This window comes from Heterocephalus glaber, unplaced genomic scaffold, assembly GCF_053883595.1.
Source record: "Heterocephalus glaber isolate CG9 unplaced genomic scaffold, H.glaber_assembly_v1.0 deba00001788, whole genome shotgun sequence".
Classification (NCBI taxonomy): domain Eukaryota; kingdom Metazoa; phylum Chordata; class Mammalia; order Rodentia; family Bathyergidae; genus Heterocephalus; species Heterocephalus glaber.
In genome coordinates, this window is record NW_028258471.1 from 2,031,940 (window position 1) to 2,051,921 (window position 19,982).

Below are 19,982 nucleotides of genomic sequence, written 5' to 3' on the forward strand. Positions count from 1 at the left end.
CCCAGACCCTCAGACTTCAAACCTGTCCAAAGCTATGTGCTTCTAAAATTTCAGTTCCTCTTTCTTTCTGCATGTTGTTTCAACACCCTGTGCTGGTGGAAAACTGTCTTACAACCTGCTGGTTTTCTCCAGGGGCTCTAGAAGCAGCCACTGATGGGACAGGGCTTGGAGCTGCTCCCCTCCCACTCCAGCCTGTCCCCAGTTTGAACATCTCAGCCAGATTGCTGTCCCACCCCTCTCCCGCCTCCGACACAAGAATCCTGTAGCTGTCATTGATCGCTGCCAGTCTATTTTTAGAAATGAAAGGGAGCACATGGGTGGTACACATGGAGATTTTCTAGGAGTCTATTAATACATTTTGTGGAGACACCCAGAATTTTAACTTGACTGATTTCAAGATAAATTAGCTCCTAAGGAAGACACCTTTGCCTTACTCTTCCCTTGAACATTCCCTATCCCCAGTATAGGTGGTTTCCTGGACTTTGTTGTTGTTCTGCCCCCTAGGGCTTGTCCTTATCCACTGGTGCTCAAAGACAGGGATATTAATAGCTAGCGGCAGCTACACTTGATTTTTCGCCAGGAAGAAGGCCAGTGGGAGAAGCAGATTCATATTCTCTTTCTCTCTCTCGATCTCTCTCTTTCTCTCCCTCCCTCCCTCCCTCCCTCCCCTCTTTTCCTTGACCTCTCCTTGAGGTTGGCAATGTTCCTAAAGATTCTTCTGTAGGAGGGAAAGCTCTCTTAAAGATCTATTCAAATGGCAGTGGGTGGATTCCAAGCTCTTTAAAATCTCTTTGGGTTACTGATTTTATTCCATGGTGCACAGGCTATTCTGGGGGTAAGAGGATAGCCAGGCAGAAACTGGGCAAAATTGATTTTATGAAATTTAAAAAGTAAGGGATTAGAATACACATGTGAAGTCATTGCACTGGGGACACAACAAGAAATTGCCCTGTGCCATTTATGTTTTTAAAAAACCATCTCTGTTCAACAGTGTTTCTTTGCTTTACTAGGTTGATAGTGATTAAAGTGGAAACACTGAAAATAAACATGCCTTTGGGCTTAGCTTTTGGTTAGGAATGTTACTCCTCATATGAACTAGGACTTGTTTCTTTTAATCATATAAATATAAAACAGAACCAGTTTGCTTTTGGATGGGCTCAGCTGTGACAGTGACAGGCACTCACCCTAGAAGGCTTTTCCAGTCTGAGCAGGCTTTTCTGCAAAAGAAATCTATCTTCATGAGACTATAAAATCAACTCTGGCTAAAATGAAATGCCAGAGAAAGGTTCTGCAATTTTCTCTCCCATTGAACACATTTAACCTTGTCTGAAAGCCAATTATTTTTATAGACGCAACGAATTCTTGGAGGAGATCCCCACCCTGTATAACTGTATGTGAGTGTAGTGGTCAGGACCTGCTGCATACACCTCAAGCCAGGAGACCACCTGGTAAACACAGGCAGCCATCAAAACGCCTCTGCTGTGCCAGTCCTCTCCTTTTGTCACCCACCCACACCTCTCTAGTCTTGTAAAGCTGGGCCTGCCCTCTGCTACTGCCCTCTTCACTTCCTACAAATGCCCAAGGCAGTAGTGGGGAAAGATCTCACATTGTGGTAAGAGTTTGAGGAGGAAGCAAAGACAGGACACAAGCTGAACCTCCCACTTACTGGGCATGCAAGCTCTTGCTCTTTATTACTAAAGCCCAAATCCAAGGAATGAACAACAGGCTGAGAACATCTCACTCGCATAAACACAAAGTGAGTATTAATAGATATTATTATTTTAGTTCTCCAACCAGTTCACAGAACAGCTTTAAATAATGCCCAAATACTCACATAATAGGAACATGCATTTCCCCTCTCAGTTGAGTTGTTTGTATCTGCACTTGGTAACCAAATATTAAAATGACTTTTTTCCTTCAATTATGCTACAGTTCTCAGCCCTCTCAACAAAACACACATGCAGTTTGGGAATATCTTGATCCTTTTACAAACTGCATCTGCCTCACCAGGACTGTAACAAATCATGGACTTTGCTGGCCCTCTCACCCCAGAACCTCTCCCTGTACGGTTTGGTTTGTAGCCATCCCAGGCCAGAGCCCTGAGTTCACTCAGTTAGACCTTATACTTTGCTATGCCAACTGTGGCAGCCTCCGCTGAGCAAAGGAACCAGGCAAACTCAGAAGACTTGGGTAGAAAAGACAGCAACTGGATCCTTCTATCAGCATCCAGGTGAGGGAAATAGAAAAACATCCAGGAGACCTGTGAAAGGAAACATGCTTTTGGCCCAGATTTCTCCCAATAGGTTCTTCCTGACATGCCCCATTGTCACCAGGATGCAGTAGCTGGCTCCGCAGGACAATAGTCAGGTGCCACAGGAGTCACCAAAAGCTGCCTTTCCCTTTGACGTCTGCATGAAGAGAGAGACCCAAGTTTTGGTTTAGTGATTCATAACCTTGGAAATTTCCCCCTCAAGTTGATTCTGGCTGAATATTAGAACATATACATTGTCAAAATGACTTTATAATGTGGTTTTCCCAGTTTTTCTCAGTCATATCAATTTTGTCCACTTGGTGAACCTCAGTAGCACACCTTGCTCAGAATGGATACCCGGAAACATTAATTCTGAGATCAGCATTAAAGTCCCTTCCCCTTCATGACCTTGAATGTCCCCACCCTCCTCAGCAGAGGCCCAGGTAAGGCAAGAGTAGTGAAAATTGGTTTCCTTACGGTGGAAACTATCTGACAAGACATATTGAATTCATATTTAATTAACAGATGCAATTAAATCTCAGACTGAACAGGCCCCCAGTTCAGACTCCTCCTCTGAGTAGCTGTGTACCTTGAGGGTGTCATTTCATCTTTATGGCACTTAGGACCTCATCTTAAATCAGGAAAAGGACCAGATGAGTTCTCAGGTTTCCTTGCAAACAAGCGCACTGCCTATCGCCATGGTTCTGTAGCTGGATTTACATTGAGCCCACTGTGATTCAGCCCTGGGTAGGGGCCCCCTGCAGGAAGTGAGTGCTTTCCACATTAGAAGTGGGTACACCGGGGCTTCAGCTCAGCGGTTCCGGCGCCTGCCTCACAAGCGCAAGGGCCCAAGTTCGATCCCGGGTACAAAAAAATTAAAATTAAAATTAAAAACAAACACTTCGGTCCCTTTTGGGCCGGGGATTTAGCTCAGTGGTTCCACCGCCTGCTTCGCAAGTGCAAAGACCCAAATTCGATTCCCGGTACCAAAAGAGAAGTGGGTGCGAGGGAAGGAAGAACAATGGTATGGTGAACAGCCCTAAATAAGGCCAGTATTAAGTATTGCTCTTTCCGTAAATTAGTACTGATCAGTAACCAGACCCCCAAAGGGAAAGGAAAATTCAAAAACAAAGCAAAACAAAAACGCCAACCAACGACTGTTTCTGTTTAAAGGAAAATTGCCAAGGATGCAGAAGGAAATGAAGATCACCAAAGATGAGGATGTGCGTTTCAACTTGGGTGTGAAGAGGACCCCGTCCTTTCCCCACTGCCTACAGCCCGTGGCTTCCCGAGGGAAGGCGCCACAGAGACATCCCCTCCCGGAAGCCCTCCGGGGGCCATTTGCCCAGTTTCGCTATGAACCCCCAGCTGGACACCTGGACGGATTCCCCGGGGTCTTCGAAGGAGGCGGGTCCCGCAAGCGGAAGAGCATGCCCACCAAGATGCCCTACAGCCACGCTGCTGAAGAGGCGGCTCTCAGCCTCCCCTCGGAGGAGAGCAAAGCCCACGGGCCCGCGAGCCTGCCTCTGCTCTTCCCGCAGCCTCCGCGCCCCAAGTGTGACTCACAGATGATCGACCTGTGCGACGTGGGCTTCCAGTTCTACCGCGCACTGGAGCCGCTGGCGGGCAAGCCCGTCAAGCAGGAGCCCCTCAAGCCCAGCGCCCTGTGGCCCCAGCCGGCGCCCCCGCCTTTCCTGCCCGCGCCCTACCCTTACTACCCCAAAGTGCACCCGGGCCTGGTGTTCCCGTTCTTCGTGCCCAGCACCGCGCCCTTCCCCTTTGGCCGGCACGCCTTCATGCCCAAGCAGCCCCCCGAGCCGCCGCTGCCGCGGAAAGCAGAGCCCCCCGACAGCGAGGAGGTCAAGCAGAAGGTGGAGAGGGTGGACGTGAACGTGCAGATCGACGACAGCTACTACGTGGACGTGGGCGGTGCGCAGAAGCGCTGGCAGTGCCCCACCTGCGAGAAGTCCTACACCTCCAAGTACAACCTGGTGACCCACATCCTGGGCCACAGCGGCATCAAGCCGCACGCGTGCAGCCGCTGCGGGAAGCTCTTCAAGCAGCTCAGCCATCTGCACACACACATGCTGACGCACCAGGGCACGCGGCCCCACAAGTGCCAGGTGTGCCACAAGGCCTTCACCCAGACCAGCCACCTCAAGCGCCACATGATGCAGCACAGTGAGGTGAAGCCGCACAACTGCCGCGTGTGCGGCCGGGGCTTCGCCTACCCCAGCGAGCTCAAGGCCCATGAAGCCAAGCACGCGAGCGGGCGGGAGAATATCTGCGTGGAGTGCGGCCTCGACTTCCCCACACTGGCCCAGCTGAAGAGGCACCTCACCACGCACCGGGGCCCCATCCAGTACAACTGCTCCGAGTGCAACAAGACCTTCCAGTACCCCAGCCAGCTGCAGAACCACATGATGAAGCATAAGGACATCCGGCCCTACATCTGCTCTGAGTGCGGCATGGAGTTTGTGCAGCCTCACCACCTCAAGCAGCACTCGCTCACCCACAAGGTATGGCGGGGTACACACACACACACACACACACACACACACACACACACTTAGAGAAGCGTCAAATGGTGGGACCATAGGCTATCAATGGAGCCCTCTCCCATGTCAGGTGGGCCTGGCAGGAAAGGATGATGTGCAGAAAAGAGAGTGGGCAGTGATGGTGCTGATTGCTCTGTTGCTGCTGCCTAGCCCCCAAGAATCCCTGGAATTTTGTTTCTAGAACTTCACCCAGGCACGAGTATGTCCTACCAGCATGAATATGTCACCACACCCTATCCCCTCCATGCCTGGCCTATGCCAGTGAGTGCCTCCTGGAGAATTCTCTTGGCCTTTTCAGCTACCTTTCCAGTTGCTTGCTTACTCCACTCTGAGGCCTGATTTATGCGCAGGTGGCTTGAGCAGAGCAGTGTTGGGCACAGTCCCTCAGGGCTGAGGTTCTGCCTGCCTGGGTTCAGAAGTCTGTGGTTGGTATGGTAGGAGGCAAGAGGAAGCATCCTTCTCTGTTTGCTTTGGTTTCATCTTCCCTGAGCTCAGGTGTTCAAGGAGATACTCAGGCCCTAGGGTCTAAATTTGGCTTCATTTTTAAGCAAACCTTGGAGTCACTCAGGCTGAATTAAACAAGGCCCTGGTGGCATCCTGAAACCTTGTCCTGGCTGAGCTGACTTGAGTCTGCTTTGAGCTACAGGAAAGGAGAGTTCTGCCCCATTGAGCTCTATCTTTACCCCTAACCTTGGTGGTTTTCTTGGCAAGAAAGAATTCTAGCAAGCTAAAGTCTCATTACAACATTCTTTAATTCTGAAAGGTCAGTGGAAGACTTTTCCCAACCAGGAAAACACTTCTGCTCTTCTCTAATAGGCTTCATTTGTTAGAACACAACACAGGACATTTTCTGCCCTGCAGCAGAGATGAAGTGTAGGACTGCACCGTGGGCACTGCACAAACAGCTCCTGCTCTACAAAAGACACCAGTAGATACCATCTGAGGGGAGTTGCCTGCCAAATGCAGGAGTCATCAATAAAGGTAGATTGAGATGAAGACACAAAGGGAAACATTTACTTATTTCAAGGGTTCCTGCCCATGTACAAAAGGTACACTTTAGAACATACAGATTCTCTAAGATAATAGACAATGAAGCCAAATGAGAAGAAACAGCCTGGTACCTGAAATAAGTTTTGTTTAAATTAGAAAACAAATCCACTGTAATTAGAAGTGTCAGCCAACAGTGACAGGTAGAGTTTATTGAAGACTTGCTCTACTGAGATCAGTGCTTTACTTCTCATTTGATCCACACTAATTTCTCAGCAACTCTGAGAGTGACTCCAATTTGCAGATATAGACACCAAGGCGTGGGAAGGTCACTAGGGAATCCCTGATGCCAGCACCTGAGTCCTAAACACTTAACTCGCAAAGACTGTCCCTTTTCCAGCCCCTTCCCTTCCTCAAACCAACACCCCATAGGCACCCTCTCTGTCCTTTTACTGTTCTTGTCAGACACAGCAGCTTCCTTTATAGCTCCAAAGTTATGGTCAGGCTCCTATTCTCTTGCCTTTTACACCAGCCCATGTGCGAGTCTTTGGATACAGAATTTTCTCTCTAAGAAATTAACTGGATTATAGCCAAGCCCAGGGTTGGGGGTGTTCTAAGATAAAATCAAGGGCTTCATCCATGCTAAGCATGTGCTGTGCCACTGAGCCATATCCCTGGCCCCAGTGAATATCTAGAGAGAAGAAAGATTCAATAGTGAAATATAAAGCCTGTCAAGAAAATATTTTTATTGGTTTCAAACTCACTGAATATGCAATAAATTTAAACACTCATTTTCTTAGAGGACATTAAAATTCAATTTTTGAAGGAGATTGACTCTTAAATCTCTTTTTAGTATAAATCCATGCTCATCTGCAAAGATGAGAAAGCGTTTGAGCTAGAAAGAAGTCCGGGGTTCTTAAGACCTACCACTTCATCTTGAGAACAGAAGTCTTCACCAGGAAAGGACCTGGTTAGACAGGGTTTCACAGCCAGTAAATAGCTGGGCAGAGATCTGAACCTACCCTTTAGTACAATGGACTCACCAAAACCAAAGAGTGTTACTGTCTTACCATGCCAAAAATTAAATAAATGGAAATATAGGCAGTCAGAACGGAGCTTGGAATAAATCCTTTCTTCCTTAGGCCATTGCGGATTCCAGGCAACATGGATTTTTTGAAGTTTGTCCTTTTGGAATTTGTTCTAATTAGTCCTGTAAGAATCATTTCAGTACCATGGTTCTCTAAGTTTTCCTTTTCATCAGTATTTTGGCTGAGCATGGTGGCACACACCTGATGTCTCAGCAACTCAAGAAGGTGAGGTGGGAGAATCATTTGAGCACATGAGTTTGAGACCAGCCTGAGCAACATACCAAGACCCTGTCTCAAAAACAAAACAAAACAAGGTGGTTCTGGATCAGGACATCTTGAACAGGCATTTTCAGGGAAGAACTGATTACTCAGATTTAGCTAATATTCTACTCAAGCTCTGAGTCCCTGGAAATGCTCTGCACTGGGAGAATAGATGCTCAGGCACTCAAACACTTTTCTATCGGTGCCAAGGAAACTAGATAACCTCCTATTCTATTTTCTAATTCAGATGTTTATCATCTACCACATTTCCCCATCAGAAGGAGCTCAGTTAGAGAAGACTCCGGAGCCATGACACACTGTTCACTAAAGCTTGAGGGAAGCCAGGGGACCAACTGGAGAGGGTGATTTCCAGGTTGTGATCCATTGAAGTGAGGATAAGTTGTTCTTCTGGGATTTTTTAAGTCTGTTAATGAGAACTCAAGGAGACATCAATTTTGATGTGGGAAACAATAATATCAGTTTAGATTTTGTTTTCTCATTATTGTGAAAGCTGGATTGTAGGTTCACTTTGCATATCCATCCACAGTGCTCTTAAACAAACCCTATTAATCCTTTAAAACTGTTATTATAGAATTATGTGGGCAGTAGGAACAACAAAAGCAATAGCTCCTTTTCTCTAGTGGTCTGGCTAATCTATGGTGTTCAGAGGGGAGGGGAGATTATGTAATCTCACTTTTCAAGAAAATAATAACAAGGCTAAAGCTACACCATTTGGACCTTGACTTCGTTCTTTGTGGATTATGTAGTGGGGAGGAAAACAATGTCTATAACCCTCATGGAAGTCTGCTTCCCATTAACCACAGATGTCTTGACTCTGGCCTCCTCGCAGGGCGTGAAGGAGCACAAGTGTGGGATCTGTGGGCGAGAATTCACCCTGCTGGCCAACATGAAGAGACACGTACTAATTCACACCAACATTCGCGCCTACCAGTGTCACCTTTGCTACAAGAGCTTTGTGCAGAAGCAGACCCTCAAGGCACATATGATCGTCCACTCAGATGTGAAGCCTTTCAAATGCAAGGTGGGCATAAAGGGCAGACTTGGGGTTGTGCGCATGTTCAGGGCTGTGCACATCTCCAGTGGGGAGGATTTCCCAAAGACCCTTCTAATCTGGTTCATCAGCAGCCTAGTGAGGCTCAGAGTAGGTCCCTGGGCAGCCCTAAGTCCTGTCTGCCAGCATCTCTTTCCACCACACGTGTGCTTACATCAGCCCGTGGCCAGTCCCTGAGGAACTGACCCTGTTTGTGTCACTGTGGCATCAGTGCCCAGGCAGCTGGGAAAGTCTAAGGGTGGAAGGGCCATTTGAGAGTGGAATTGGTTAAGGATGAAGCCAATGTGGAGAACTCCTGCCCCAAAGTAGAGGAGAAACCTTACAAGCCAATGAGTAGAACAGAGAGAAGAGTGAGAAAATCTTCCAACAAAATCCCCCTCTTTTCTCCCACTTCTCTTCCTCCCCTTCTCATGCTTGGAACTGAACCTTCTGATTTGAAGAGAGGCTTCCCAGTGGGGATGAAAGGGGTGGTCCTGGCATGCAGGTTTCTTTCCCTGTATACAAAAATACAGTTAGGGGGAGTAAGTTGTAGTATTGTGTAACACAGTAAAATGTCTATAATTAATAATAATTTATTGTATACTTCAAAATAGCCAGAAGAAAGGATTTTGAGTGTTCCCAATACAAAGAGATGAAAACTGTTTGAGATTATGAACTAATTATGCTGAACTAATCATCACACACTGTATAGATGAATACAAATGTCACACTGTATCTCATAAATGTGTACAATCATTGCATTCCAATTAAAAATATTACACAGAGGCAAAAAAGGTAGCCAAATGTAGCCTTTCAAAGCACCTCAGAAATGCTTGCTTTGGCTAAGAGTATAGTCACCTAGAGTCTTTTTCATTTATTCCCAAGTGCCACATAGCACAGAGATCGAGCATCTTTGTTAAAATTTCTGTATTGGATTAATTAATTAATCATCAGTGGAGGAAATGTGTGAGCAGATTTGGACATCCCAAGGCACTAACTGGTGTTACTCAGAGCTCTTAGGCTTCCCAAGGCTTCCCCAGACCCAACACTGTTTCCTTCTCTGCTTCTAAAAGGAGGAGTCTTGCATATAATTGGGCAGCATAAGGACTGTACGGACAAGTGTCATCCTGGTCACAAAAAAGGGGCTGAAGCCAGAAGAGGGAAATGCTGCATTAGGTATCTATAGCACTCTTCTGTTTGAAATGGAAGTTTTCCTTCTCTCTGTTACTGTGGGTTGGGTGGGGTCTGAATGATGCTCTCCCAGGTCCATATTCCTGAAGTAGGGTTCCCTGTTTCCCGGGGCTGTTGTTGCTTTCATTCCTCTGCAGAGTGGCCCCCTCTTAAGGAACCCCCCATGAAGTTGACTCCTTTCCTGTGTTGGCAACTCCTGGCCAGGGTGAGGGGTCAGGAACCAGAGCTTCCCTAGACGGTATGGGTATTGTCCAGACACGGCAGAGGGAGGTTTCTCCCCCCAGCCCTTTTCCTGCCACCCACTTCTGTTTCCCTTCCTTTTCTCCAAGTTCCCAGTGGTTTGAAAGTCAATTTATGTCCATCTTGAGTCAGCTAAGCTGAAAGGAGAGGAAGCAGTACGCAGGACAGGCTACATGATTTTTCAAGGCCCAGTGCGAAATGGAAATGCAAGGCCCCTTGTTCAGAAAGTGTTAAGAATTGCAAGACAGTGAAGTCAGAACATCAAAGTCAACTCTGGATTCTTGTGAGTGGGGGGCTATGTGCTATGCACCTGAGAGGACAGCCGTGGCCACAGAGCAGTTCTTCTCTCTCTTCAGGCACTTCTTTGATTTCCTTCCCACTCCACCGAACCCCTAAAGCACTTCACTCCAGAGCATCATTCCCTCCTGCAGAGGTTCACTGTCTCCTACAGGGGAGGTGCAGGCAGGGTCTCTTTGTCATTCTTTATTCCCTGGGCTGTGTTTACTCTTGGGCTTCAAGCATGAATAATGTTTTTATCTTTTCAACTGTTCTGAAGTTAAGTTGTTAAAACATGAAGCAAGTCATTGCCTGATTTATCCCCTAAAAAAAAATCCATACTGGTCTAGTCTAACAGCTTCCCACCTGCATCTCATCTATTCTCATGCAGCAGTAGTGGTATAACCCAGCAGACAGTACTCCTGGTGTGGAGGGATACATGAGGGCTTTTGAGATGTGAGGTACACAGACTTCTGGTACACAGAAACCTCACAGAGCAACGCAGCCTGGGCCCAGTGTTGCAGTGAGCCATCCTAGCTGGATATGCCAGGCCTCTTGTTTAGGAATGGTTGTGTCCCGCTCTACCCCATTACGGTGTACCACCCCCCACCCCAAGGGTGTGCCATGTCAGCCTGATGGCTCACAAACACCATTTTGCCTCTCCCTGAGGGTTGATTAGGCTCTGGATGTCTGATCCACACCATCAGTTCCCATGAGAGAGGGTGAAGTGGGAGGCCAGCTTTGAAACCATACACAGTCTATACTTCCCAATGGGAGGTGGGCCTGGCATAGGAATTGGACTGGTAAGACAAAGGCACTTCTTCTGATGGCCACATACTCTTAGGAGGTTACACCATAAGCAAGAAGGCCAGGTAGAGAGTGTTATATATTATTAGACAGAAACAATTGGAAGGGCATTTTTTGTCCAATTAAGGTGACCTTTCTCTCTCCTTAAAATCTCTAAAACAACAACAATGGGTGTCAGTCACCTGGACCCATAGTCCCCTCTCTCCTGGAAAGTGCCAGAAACAAACTGCCAGGTGATTCCTCTCTAGCTTTGAAATGATGCACAGTTCATACTTCCCAACGGAAGATGGTCTGGCACAGGAATTGGACGGATCATCCTCAAAAGTCACAAATCCCTGGGAAGTATTCCCACCCTTTTTCATGTCAAAAGACTTTCAGAGCATGTCTGAGTTCCCAAATTATTCAACAGGCTTCCAGTGTTTTTAAACTCTTTAGGGATGAGCCAGCTCCAGATGGTGTCCCATGGACCTGGCCTCCCATCTATGTTGTGCTGGATTCTTGGAAATCTGACCCTGTGTGAAAGTTGTTGGGGTTTGGAAGTTGGGAGAGGGATGGAGGCCAGTTGCTCATTGCTATGCATTTCAAAGCCATCAGAAACAAATGGCTGGCTGGCCAAATAGCGATGTTGGAGAACGAGCCCAGCCCAGAGAACTCAACCCCAGCTTGGTCATGGTGCCAGGGAAGAGCTTTCTCTTCCCATGCTTGCTATGGCAGGCCTTGCTGCTGCCACACTCCAGAAGTGAGCTAGCTCTCTCTCCTTTACCCAAGAACTTGGAACAGGGAAGATTCTTTAGTAACACTTTCAAATTTCTTGAGATTCTCACCATTAAAATTCTCTTCCAATATAAATCCTTCCCCTGTTGTAGCATGAAATAGTTCTCCCTGGCCCTGTGCTCAGTGGCAACAGCTGTCTCCAGCAAGCAGAAATATTCACTAACTGTGGGATTAGGCATTAACAATAGAATGGAATATTAGAGGAGAGGAAAGGTTTCAGTCTATGTTTCTTTTTGCTTACATAAAAACAATCACTGCCTTTCTGGGCTCTTTTGCTATTGACTCGACTTCTGGACTCCTTGCTTCTCTGGACTCCTTGCTTTTTGGAGCCAGCTGGAGTTTGTCCAGAGACCTGTGCCTGTAGACTGAAGCCATGTTTCAGAAATACACTTCCCAGATTCTGCGTAAGCATACGGGTTGATCTGGACACTATCCTTGTAGCAGCCACACTCCATAACAGCAAAGAACCAGCTGCTGTCTTTGGAAAACCTGTCCAGGAAAAGCAGGCATCCAGAATTTCCGGGACAAATTCTCTTTTGAGATGGGTGAAGCTGGGAGCTGCCTGAGTTATGAATCACCAGGTCATCTATAGCAGAGGGCTGGAGCAGATGGTAGAGCCTTTAGATGAGGGGTGAGGTCTCCCTGAAAAGGGTCTCCACTTCCTCTTCTGCCAAACTGGCTGTTTCCCCTCAAGCTCTGCGGTGCTCCAAGGGGGAGAAACCACATGGGGGACTCTGCGGGGTCCACCGCTTAGGGTCAGGCTTTTGGGCTGGCGAAGAGGGGGTTAAGGCAGTGACCAGATAGCAGCCTTTTGGCAACACAGGCCTCCTCCCGCAGAAGGAAGGATATAGCTGTATGAACTGCCTGCTTAACAATGCCTCACATGTCCCCAGGGGCCAGCCTGCAAATAGATTTCATCTTGCTTTCTCTTGTACTTTTCAAAGCTTCCTGTTTTCTCACGGTCCTTTTGGACAGTTTACAGTCTCTCTCTCCCTCCCTCCCTCTCTCTCCCTTTGAGGAAAGGAACACCCTTCTTATTAAAGGAGAGAGGGGGAAGAATGGAAGGGAAGGGCAGTTCAGGGAGGCCATTTTCCTTGGCTGTGGGCTGCAGCTCTTTGACCTTTGCTCTCAGAACAGGAAAACATGGGCTTCCTGGGGCATCTCAGCACTGAAGCTCACCTCAGGCTGGCTACAGCGAGGCAGTGTGCTTCTTATTGACTTTCTGGGCTTCTGGCCCTGGCCTGTGGCTGCTACTGCCTTTGCCCTATCTCTCCCCACACCCAACCTCTCCATGCCCACTCCTGGCTGCCAGCGTGGTCTTGTGGGTTCATGGGCAGCCAGTGCCTGAGGAGCTGCAAGGCCCTGCATCTGGCAAGGAAAGATTCCAGGAGCCCAGAGGAAGGAGACCTGGGTGCAAACTGGGGCCTGGCCAGCTGTTTCAAGGGCAGCCTGAGTGAGCCAGGAAGCAGGACCCGCTGAAACCTGCCACCTAGGATGAATCTTCACTTTCCTTGCACAGTTCCCAGGATAGGCCTGCACACTGCTTGCATTTTTATTAGGCCACAGGTCAGCCAGCAGGGATTTACTTGGATTCCTTATTTGGTCCTGGCTTTGATATCCCCTCCAGTTAACTTGCTGAAAAGGACAGCAACCTCATCTTCAAAGATCTTCCTGTTTCTGGAATGTTAAATAGTTGACCATAGACTAGATAATGATAGTAATATAACCTAATATTTATTGAGCTTTTACTATTGGCCAAGTACTTTACATGACTTTTCTCATTTGTTCCTCCCAATATCCTTCATGAGAAACTGTGGTTATTGTCAACATTGTACAGGAGACAAAGTTGTCTGTCATTCTGGGTTCCTACTATCACCTGTCTGTCTGTTCTGTCATCTTAAAACCTCATGACCATGTAGCCTGTTTTTAAATGATAGTTCAGAAATCTCAGCTTTCATCTTTCCAGTGGTCATCTCAACCAGAATGCCCTCTGCTTTACCTCTCTAATGAGCAGCACTGGTGGAACTGGACTGTTCATTCCAGCTTCTCTGCCTACTCTACTGGAGATTGAGCCCAGGCCCTTCACACTTTTTAATTGAACTTTGAGGTCCACCCCCTCTTAAAAAGATGAAAGCTGAGTCTATACCACTCCATCAACTATATAATAAAGTATTTATTTTAAAGTCTGCAGACCTTGGTAGGAGATGATCCAGCACGTTCTGACCAGGGCAAGCTCTTGGCTTTACACCTCATGATTAAAAGGACTTTAATTTAAATGGCTGCTTTCTCCCAGAGAAAAAAATAGAATTTGGAGCTCCCTCCCAGCCATTCTTCCTTCCAATCCAGTTCCCCTCCCTGACTGCAGTGATTCTGCTTGGATCTTATATCTAAAACTTGAACTCAAGATGCTATCATTAGCTGGCCCAGCCTCTTTTTCTGGCCCCTCTTCACCAACAGTCTGAGAGGTTTCTCTGTGAATTTCAGAGACATAAAATATCTTTACACACTTGGTCATTGTCATGTGAAGATAATCTTCTAGGCAGATGAAGAGGCCAGGTGTTCTGGATAAGGACTAGAGGGCTTCTTGGAAGGGTCAGGGGCTGAGGGAAAGAAGCTAAATACCTACCCCCGAGATGTGAATAGAGCCCCAGGTGTCCCAGACCCAGAGTTAATTGGCTCCATCCTTCTGCCAGTAAGGATTTTCATTTGCAAACTAATGTGTTTTGGTTTAGTGGGAGAAAGGAAGAGAATTGTCATAGCTGCTTTATAGAATTTTGCATGGGGTAATGCTATTTTTCTAACTTGTTTTATTCTTTCAACCAAATACAGTACTTAGTTGTTTTGTTTTTGTACTGGGTATCAAACTTGGGACCTTGCACTTCCGAGGCAGGTGGCGGAACCACTGAGCTAAATCCCCGGCTCGAGTACTTAGGTATTATTAAGTGCACTATGTGTGTGGCTCTGTGCTTGATACTGAGATTGTTTGCAAAGAAAATGAGGTGGCTCTTCCACTCGAGGCTACATGGGACACTATTTGGGGGTCCAAACACCTTTTGGAGTGGATACACCTCCTGTAGCTCTGGAGAAGCTCTCCATTGGCACACAGCAGGCCACAATAAACTACACAGGATAACTCTAGTATGTAAAACTGAATTTTGGCAACACACAAAAATCAATTTCTTTTATCAACCCCACACAAGATAATGTAGCTGACCAGTCATGTGCCACAGTGGACTTTCCCTGAGGTCATAGGTCTTGACTGTAGGGGACAGTATCATTTAAAGTCATCATGTCCCCATTACTAAAATATTTAAATAATTTCAGTACTGAATGAATTGAGCCAGAAAAATAGAGTAGAAAAATACACTAAAAGGTAGCTTGCCTGAGCCTGAGGAATTACCTAGAAGACACCCAGAGGTAGCCGTTGTGATGAGCGCACACCTCTGTATGTGGAGTTTTTAGCAGGCAAGGTGGTAGGTCAGACTTTGGGGCCCATGATTTGCAAAGTCTGTCCTGCCCCCGGTCCCAGTAGGTAAGATCATTATCACAACAGTGACAGTTACTTGCATGTGGTATAAGCTTGACACAAATGAAGTGCCACCCGTCTTTAATCCTAGCACTCAGGAGGCTGAGGCAGGAGGATCAGCATGAGTTCAAGGCCAGCCTGGGCTTCATAGTGAGTTCAAGGCCAGCCTGAACTACATAGTGAGAACCTGCCACAAAAAAAGAGGGAGAGAGAGATTTTATCCTTTTGTCAAAACAAAGGACACTTTACAGACTCTTCAAGGGTAGGCTAAAATTCCACGCCTTGCACAAAATCCTTTCAGGCCAGTCCAGCTTTTTATACCTCAGCAACCACAGATATAACTCAAGGATGAATTTCTCCCATCCCGGGAGCAAGTTCAGAAGGCACTCATCCCTTCCTTTCAGTGGCGTCTGCCTGGTCTAGAGGACCTCATCCATGCCTGGACTTGTGCAGTGGCCTAATTGACCTTCCAGCCTTCAGCTCTTCTCCCCCTATGTCCCTTGTGATTCACCACTTGGGAATTTTTCTTCTATCCATTCTTCTGCTGCAGTGTGCACCAATGCTCCACTTAACAGATTCTTACTGAGGACCCATGATGCATCAGCTAGGCAAGGGGTACAATAAAAGGGCAGACACAGCCTTTGTGAGTGTTGCAATCTACCAGCAAGAACGGCTTAAACAAACACTATACTCACAGAGGTCCTGGTCACACTCAGCAACTGCCACCAGCAGCATCTCTCCAAATAATCAGGAACCATTCCACAAACCCAGAGAGATATACTTTTTCTAAAAACGAGCCGGGACTGGAAATGTACAATCTCTAATGTGGACTTTCTAGAGTCAAATCTTTATTTCTTTAGCCATAATAAAGAAATGGATATACTAAGCTGATAAATATAACTCTACCAAAATGGAGATTGATATCTTAATTATCTCTGTTCAGGATAAAACAAAACAAAAGAATAAAAGAAAACAAGTATTCATCCCACATATTGCTTCTCTCAAGGAAGTTGGAACTAGATTAACCCCTCATCCTTTTCTGGGGTTGCCATGTTCAAGTGACTGTGGTGTTCTGGGTGCTAAGCTTGCAACCCCATCTAGGATGCCACAGGCACTGTTGCTAGTATGGAAGCAAAAGGGAATGAGTACTTAAAATCCCCAAATATGAACTATTCAAAAATACAGAACCAACCACTCATAACCCATCTGTAGATTATCTGTGAGAAATGTATCAGCCCAGGCTGGCTGTCTCTTACCACCCAGCATCCTCCCAACCCAACTTCAGAGAATCATCATTTTTTCAATCTGCCCATTCCTTCAAGTCAGCTCAACTCTCATAACTCTGAAGAATATGTTGCTTTCATTAATAAAAATTCAATCCAGAATCCACACATAGTGCCTTTGAAAGGAAGGGGCTGCTCTCCTGGAACAAGTGTGAGAACCACTGCTGTGGTTCTGCTGTGGTTGGAAGGAAGTGGAGAGAAATTATACAAAAGAAATGAATAAAATATGTTGACTTTTGTGTATTCCCGAGAGAGTATTCTCATGTCTTCAAATGTCTACCTAGAGGAAAGACACATCCCTTCCTTAGATGCTTCTTTGTTTCTTTTAACTTTGAAATTCATCCCAATGATTAGCAAATTAAAATTTAGAAACACACTGCTTGATACAGTCTAACAGAAGAGCCATGTTGGGGGAATGCAGTAGAAGTGGTGGATAACCTCTGGTGTCCAGTGGCCTGAATTTTTTATCCCAGGTCCAGCCCCACCAGCTGTGGGGTTGGCCGAGCAGCTTAAGCCCTGTTTCCCTATCTCTTAGATGAGTGTGATCATAACTTTTGTCTCATAACATTGGTGTGAGAATCAAGCTATTCCTTGGCAGTCTTAGAATGTCTTCCATGTTATAGACTCTTCATAAATACTAAACATGTAATCATATCCTTATTAATAAAGAAAATTAGTTCCAGAATCTACTTTTTCAGATCAGCTCTCCTCCTTTGCAAAGGTGGCATTCAAAAGAAGCTCTTCAATTTTTATCCTGCATTTAAAGATCCCCAGGACAACACCAACCCCTGTCTCCTGCATATGTCCCCTCCCTGCACCACCTCTGAGCCCCTCCCTGACTTCCAGGGGGCATGTTCCTTGGAAGCAGTTTGAAACACCAAGGTCCAAGCAGAGTAGAAACAGGTGTGGTCCCCCGCACGTTGTCCCTCGGCTTGGAGGCAGGTATCCTTGGCAGGATGACTGTGCTCTCCTCACCTCTGTCTCCAACAGCTGTGTGGGAAGGAATTCAACCGGATGCACAACCTGATGGGCCACATGCACCTGCACTCAGACAGCAAACCTTTCAAGTGCCTCTACTGCCCAAGCAAGTTCACCCTGAAGGGGAACCTGACTCGCCATATGAAGGTCAAACACGGAGTGATGGAGCGGGGCCTTCACGCTCAAGGTAGTGCATCTCCAGGAAGCCCCCGTTGCTGGGCTTAGTGGGCAGCACTCGGGAGTGGAATTCAGTTTTATGGGGTGTTGCTTTGAGGGATCACTCTCATCAAAAACAGGAATGTAATTTTCAGGACCACAGTGGAGTAGCAGGAGCAGACTTAAAATCTTACTAAAAAACATGTAATGCTAATATCGAAGGCCATAAGTTCAAGGAAGTCATGGAGAGTAAATTCGGAACATGATGGTGATGCCACTCGGCGCCAGTATTGGTTTCTTTGTTGTAGACTGCATCAGGTGCCTTAGCTCCTTAAATCATCACAGCCACTCCCAGATAGAGGATCTTCTCAGGTTTCTGTTTTATAGATGAGGAAACTAAGGCTTTAAGAGATTAATTTGCCCAAAACAGTTCAACTGAAAAGTGGCAGAGTCAGGATTTGAACGCACACCTTTCGGACTCAACAGTCTTTATTATAGCCACTTCATCACATTGCTGTTAAAGTGCATGTGGTTTTGATTTCCTTTTTAAAAACAGGTCTGCCCGCTGTGCTGTCAGCAGAAGTGTTTGTTTGTAGCAGCCAAAGACCCCCTCCTTGTTCACACAAGGAAAATTTTCTTTTCAATCACAGAGTAGGGCTTTCTGTCTCCCCCACACTGAATCTTCACTGAACTTGAAATGTTCTTGCCTCCTTTATCTTCACAGCCCCAGGGCCCTCAGCAGTGAAAAGTTCGTGTTCCAAGCCTACTGATTAGCAGGCTTCCTCCCTTCTCACCTAACCAACCAGTCCTTTGATAGGCAGTAAACACACCTCTGTCCAGCATGATACAGTGACAGATTGGAGAGAATGAGGCCATCCTTGCCCTCCAGGAGGTCTGTGTGTGAAGACATAAAACAGTCATGGGTAGAATTTACAAAATCATCTCAACTGCTTTGTGACCACCATTGTTACTGGTCAAAGCATAGAGCTTTGGGAGCATTATTGGTTACCTCCACAAATCCGTAAAAGAGACTATTATTTTCACTGCATATAAGAGGAAACCAACATCCGAAGGTGTTATATAAGCTATTTCAGGTCAGACAGCAAGTCTGAAGGCAGAACTAAGATTCCAACTCAAGGATTTCTGAATCAAGCCAGTGCTCACTACTCTAGGCAAAAACCAGGGGTGATTTGCTTGTGTCTACTGCTTACAAAGGTAGTGAAATCAGCACAGATTCTTAATTGAGATCCATGCCTGTACACATAGCATGAAAAAAATAATTGTAGCTTTCAGGTTTTTCACTACATTCACTGAGTTTATGGTGACTCTTGGCTGACAGAGAACTGGAACCAACACAAACAAGGGCTGGAGTTTGTTCACCAGCCTCAAAAAATTCTGGTTAAAAAAGCAAAAGCAAGTTTTCTTTTCCCTGAAAATGTGTTCTTCCTGAATTATTCATTGACTCTCTAGTTACCTGAGCCACTTCCCAAGCTAGGCCTGGATTTTTCCAGAGAAGGTGACGTTTGTTCCACCACTGGGGCAAAAGACAGAGAGACAGCTGCATTGTCTGAGGATGTCAGAAAGGAGGCGGTTGGCCTTCAGGGGCCCCTGCCCTTCCTTGAGGTGCTCCTACCTTGAGGCTCCTACCCTGAGCGGTCCAGACCACTTTTTGCCTTTTTCTCCTCTTCCCAGTCTCAGCCTCTTTCCTCAGAGCCTGATTGTCGACTCATTGCGGTCAGAGGCCTTAACAGTGGGGTGAAATAAAACTACTTCATGTCTATTAGGCCACTGCAAAACCCATTGGTACAGGCCCCCAAACTGAAACCAAAAGTGAGACCCTCTCAAATCCCTGTGCCCAGTACAGGGCATGTGTGGTCAGACACAGGGGCTTTGGGAGCTTCTTGGAACCCTGTACCCTCTATACTCTTGGACAGGGCCCATGATCTTGAAGTGGCCTCCTCAGGTCCTAGTGGAATCTGTTTTTTTCAATATGAAAATATCTGTTGCTGCTTTTTTTCCTTACAGTAAAATCTATGCCTACTGTGAAAAATAAGAAATACTTGAGAAGTAAAGAGAAAATGTAATAGCCACCTCAGGGTTTATCCATTTTGAGATTTTTGGCATCTATCCTTTGTACCAGTCAACTTTCCTGACACCTAAAACTTAAAGGAGAAGAGGTTTTATTGGCTCAGCTCACATTTTCAGAGGATTCAGTCCTTCGTCTCCTGGCTCCAAGGCAGGAATGTCATGGAGGGAGGGTGTGGTAGAGCAAAGCTGCTTAGCTCCTGGCAGCCAGGAAGTAGAACAGAGGAAGAGAGCCAGAGAGGAGGGGCCAGGGACCAGATCAATCCCCAAGGCCACGCCTCCATGGCACACCTAGACACACCCAGAAACAGGCTTTATTAATTTAGGGCAGCTCCCAAGCCAATTAAATTGTCCCAGTGAAGCTTAACCACCACATCCTTCCAGATGTTTTTTGAGAAAGATAGAATTGAGTCTGATATATATTTATATATAATATATGTAAATATATATACACTTCAAATGTATGGAGA

At 46.4% G+C, this 19,982-nt stretch overlaps 1 protein-coding gene across 1 annotated transcript in view; it reads left to right on the top strand.

Annotated features, from left to right (window-relative positions):
• The window catches only part of Znf366 (zinc finger protein 366), a 72,950-nt gene that overhangs the window by 43,105 nt on the left and 9,863 nt on the right, over positions 1-19,982 (top strand). Inside the window, 3 exon segments of the mRNA XM_013068495.3 lie at positions 3,425-4,770; positions 7,996-8,187; positions 17,284-17,458. Coding sequence (XP_012923949.2) covers positions 3,439-4,770; positions 7,996-8,187; positions 17,284-17,458 — 1,699 coding nt within the window. The 5' untranslated portion in view covers positions 3,425-3,438.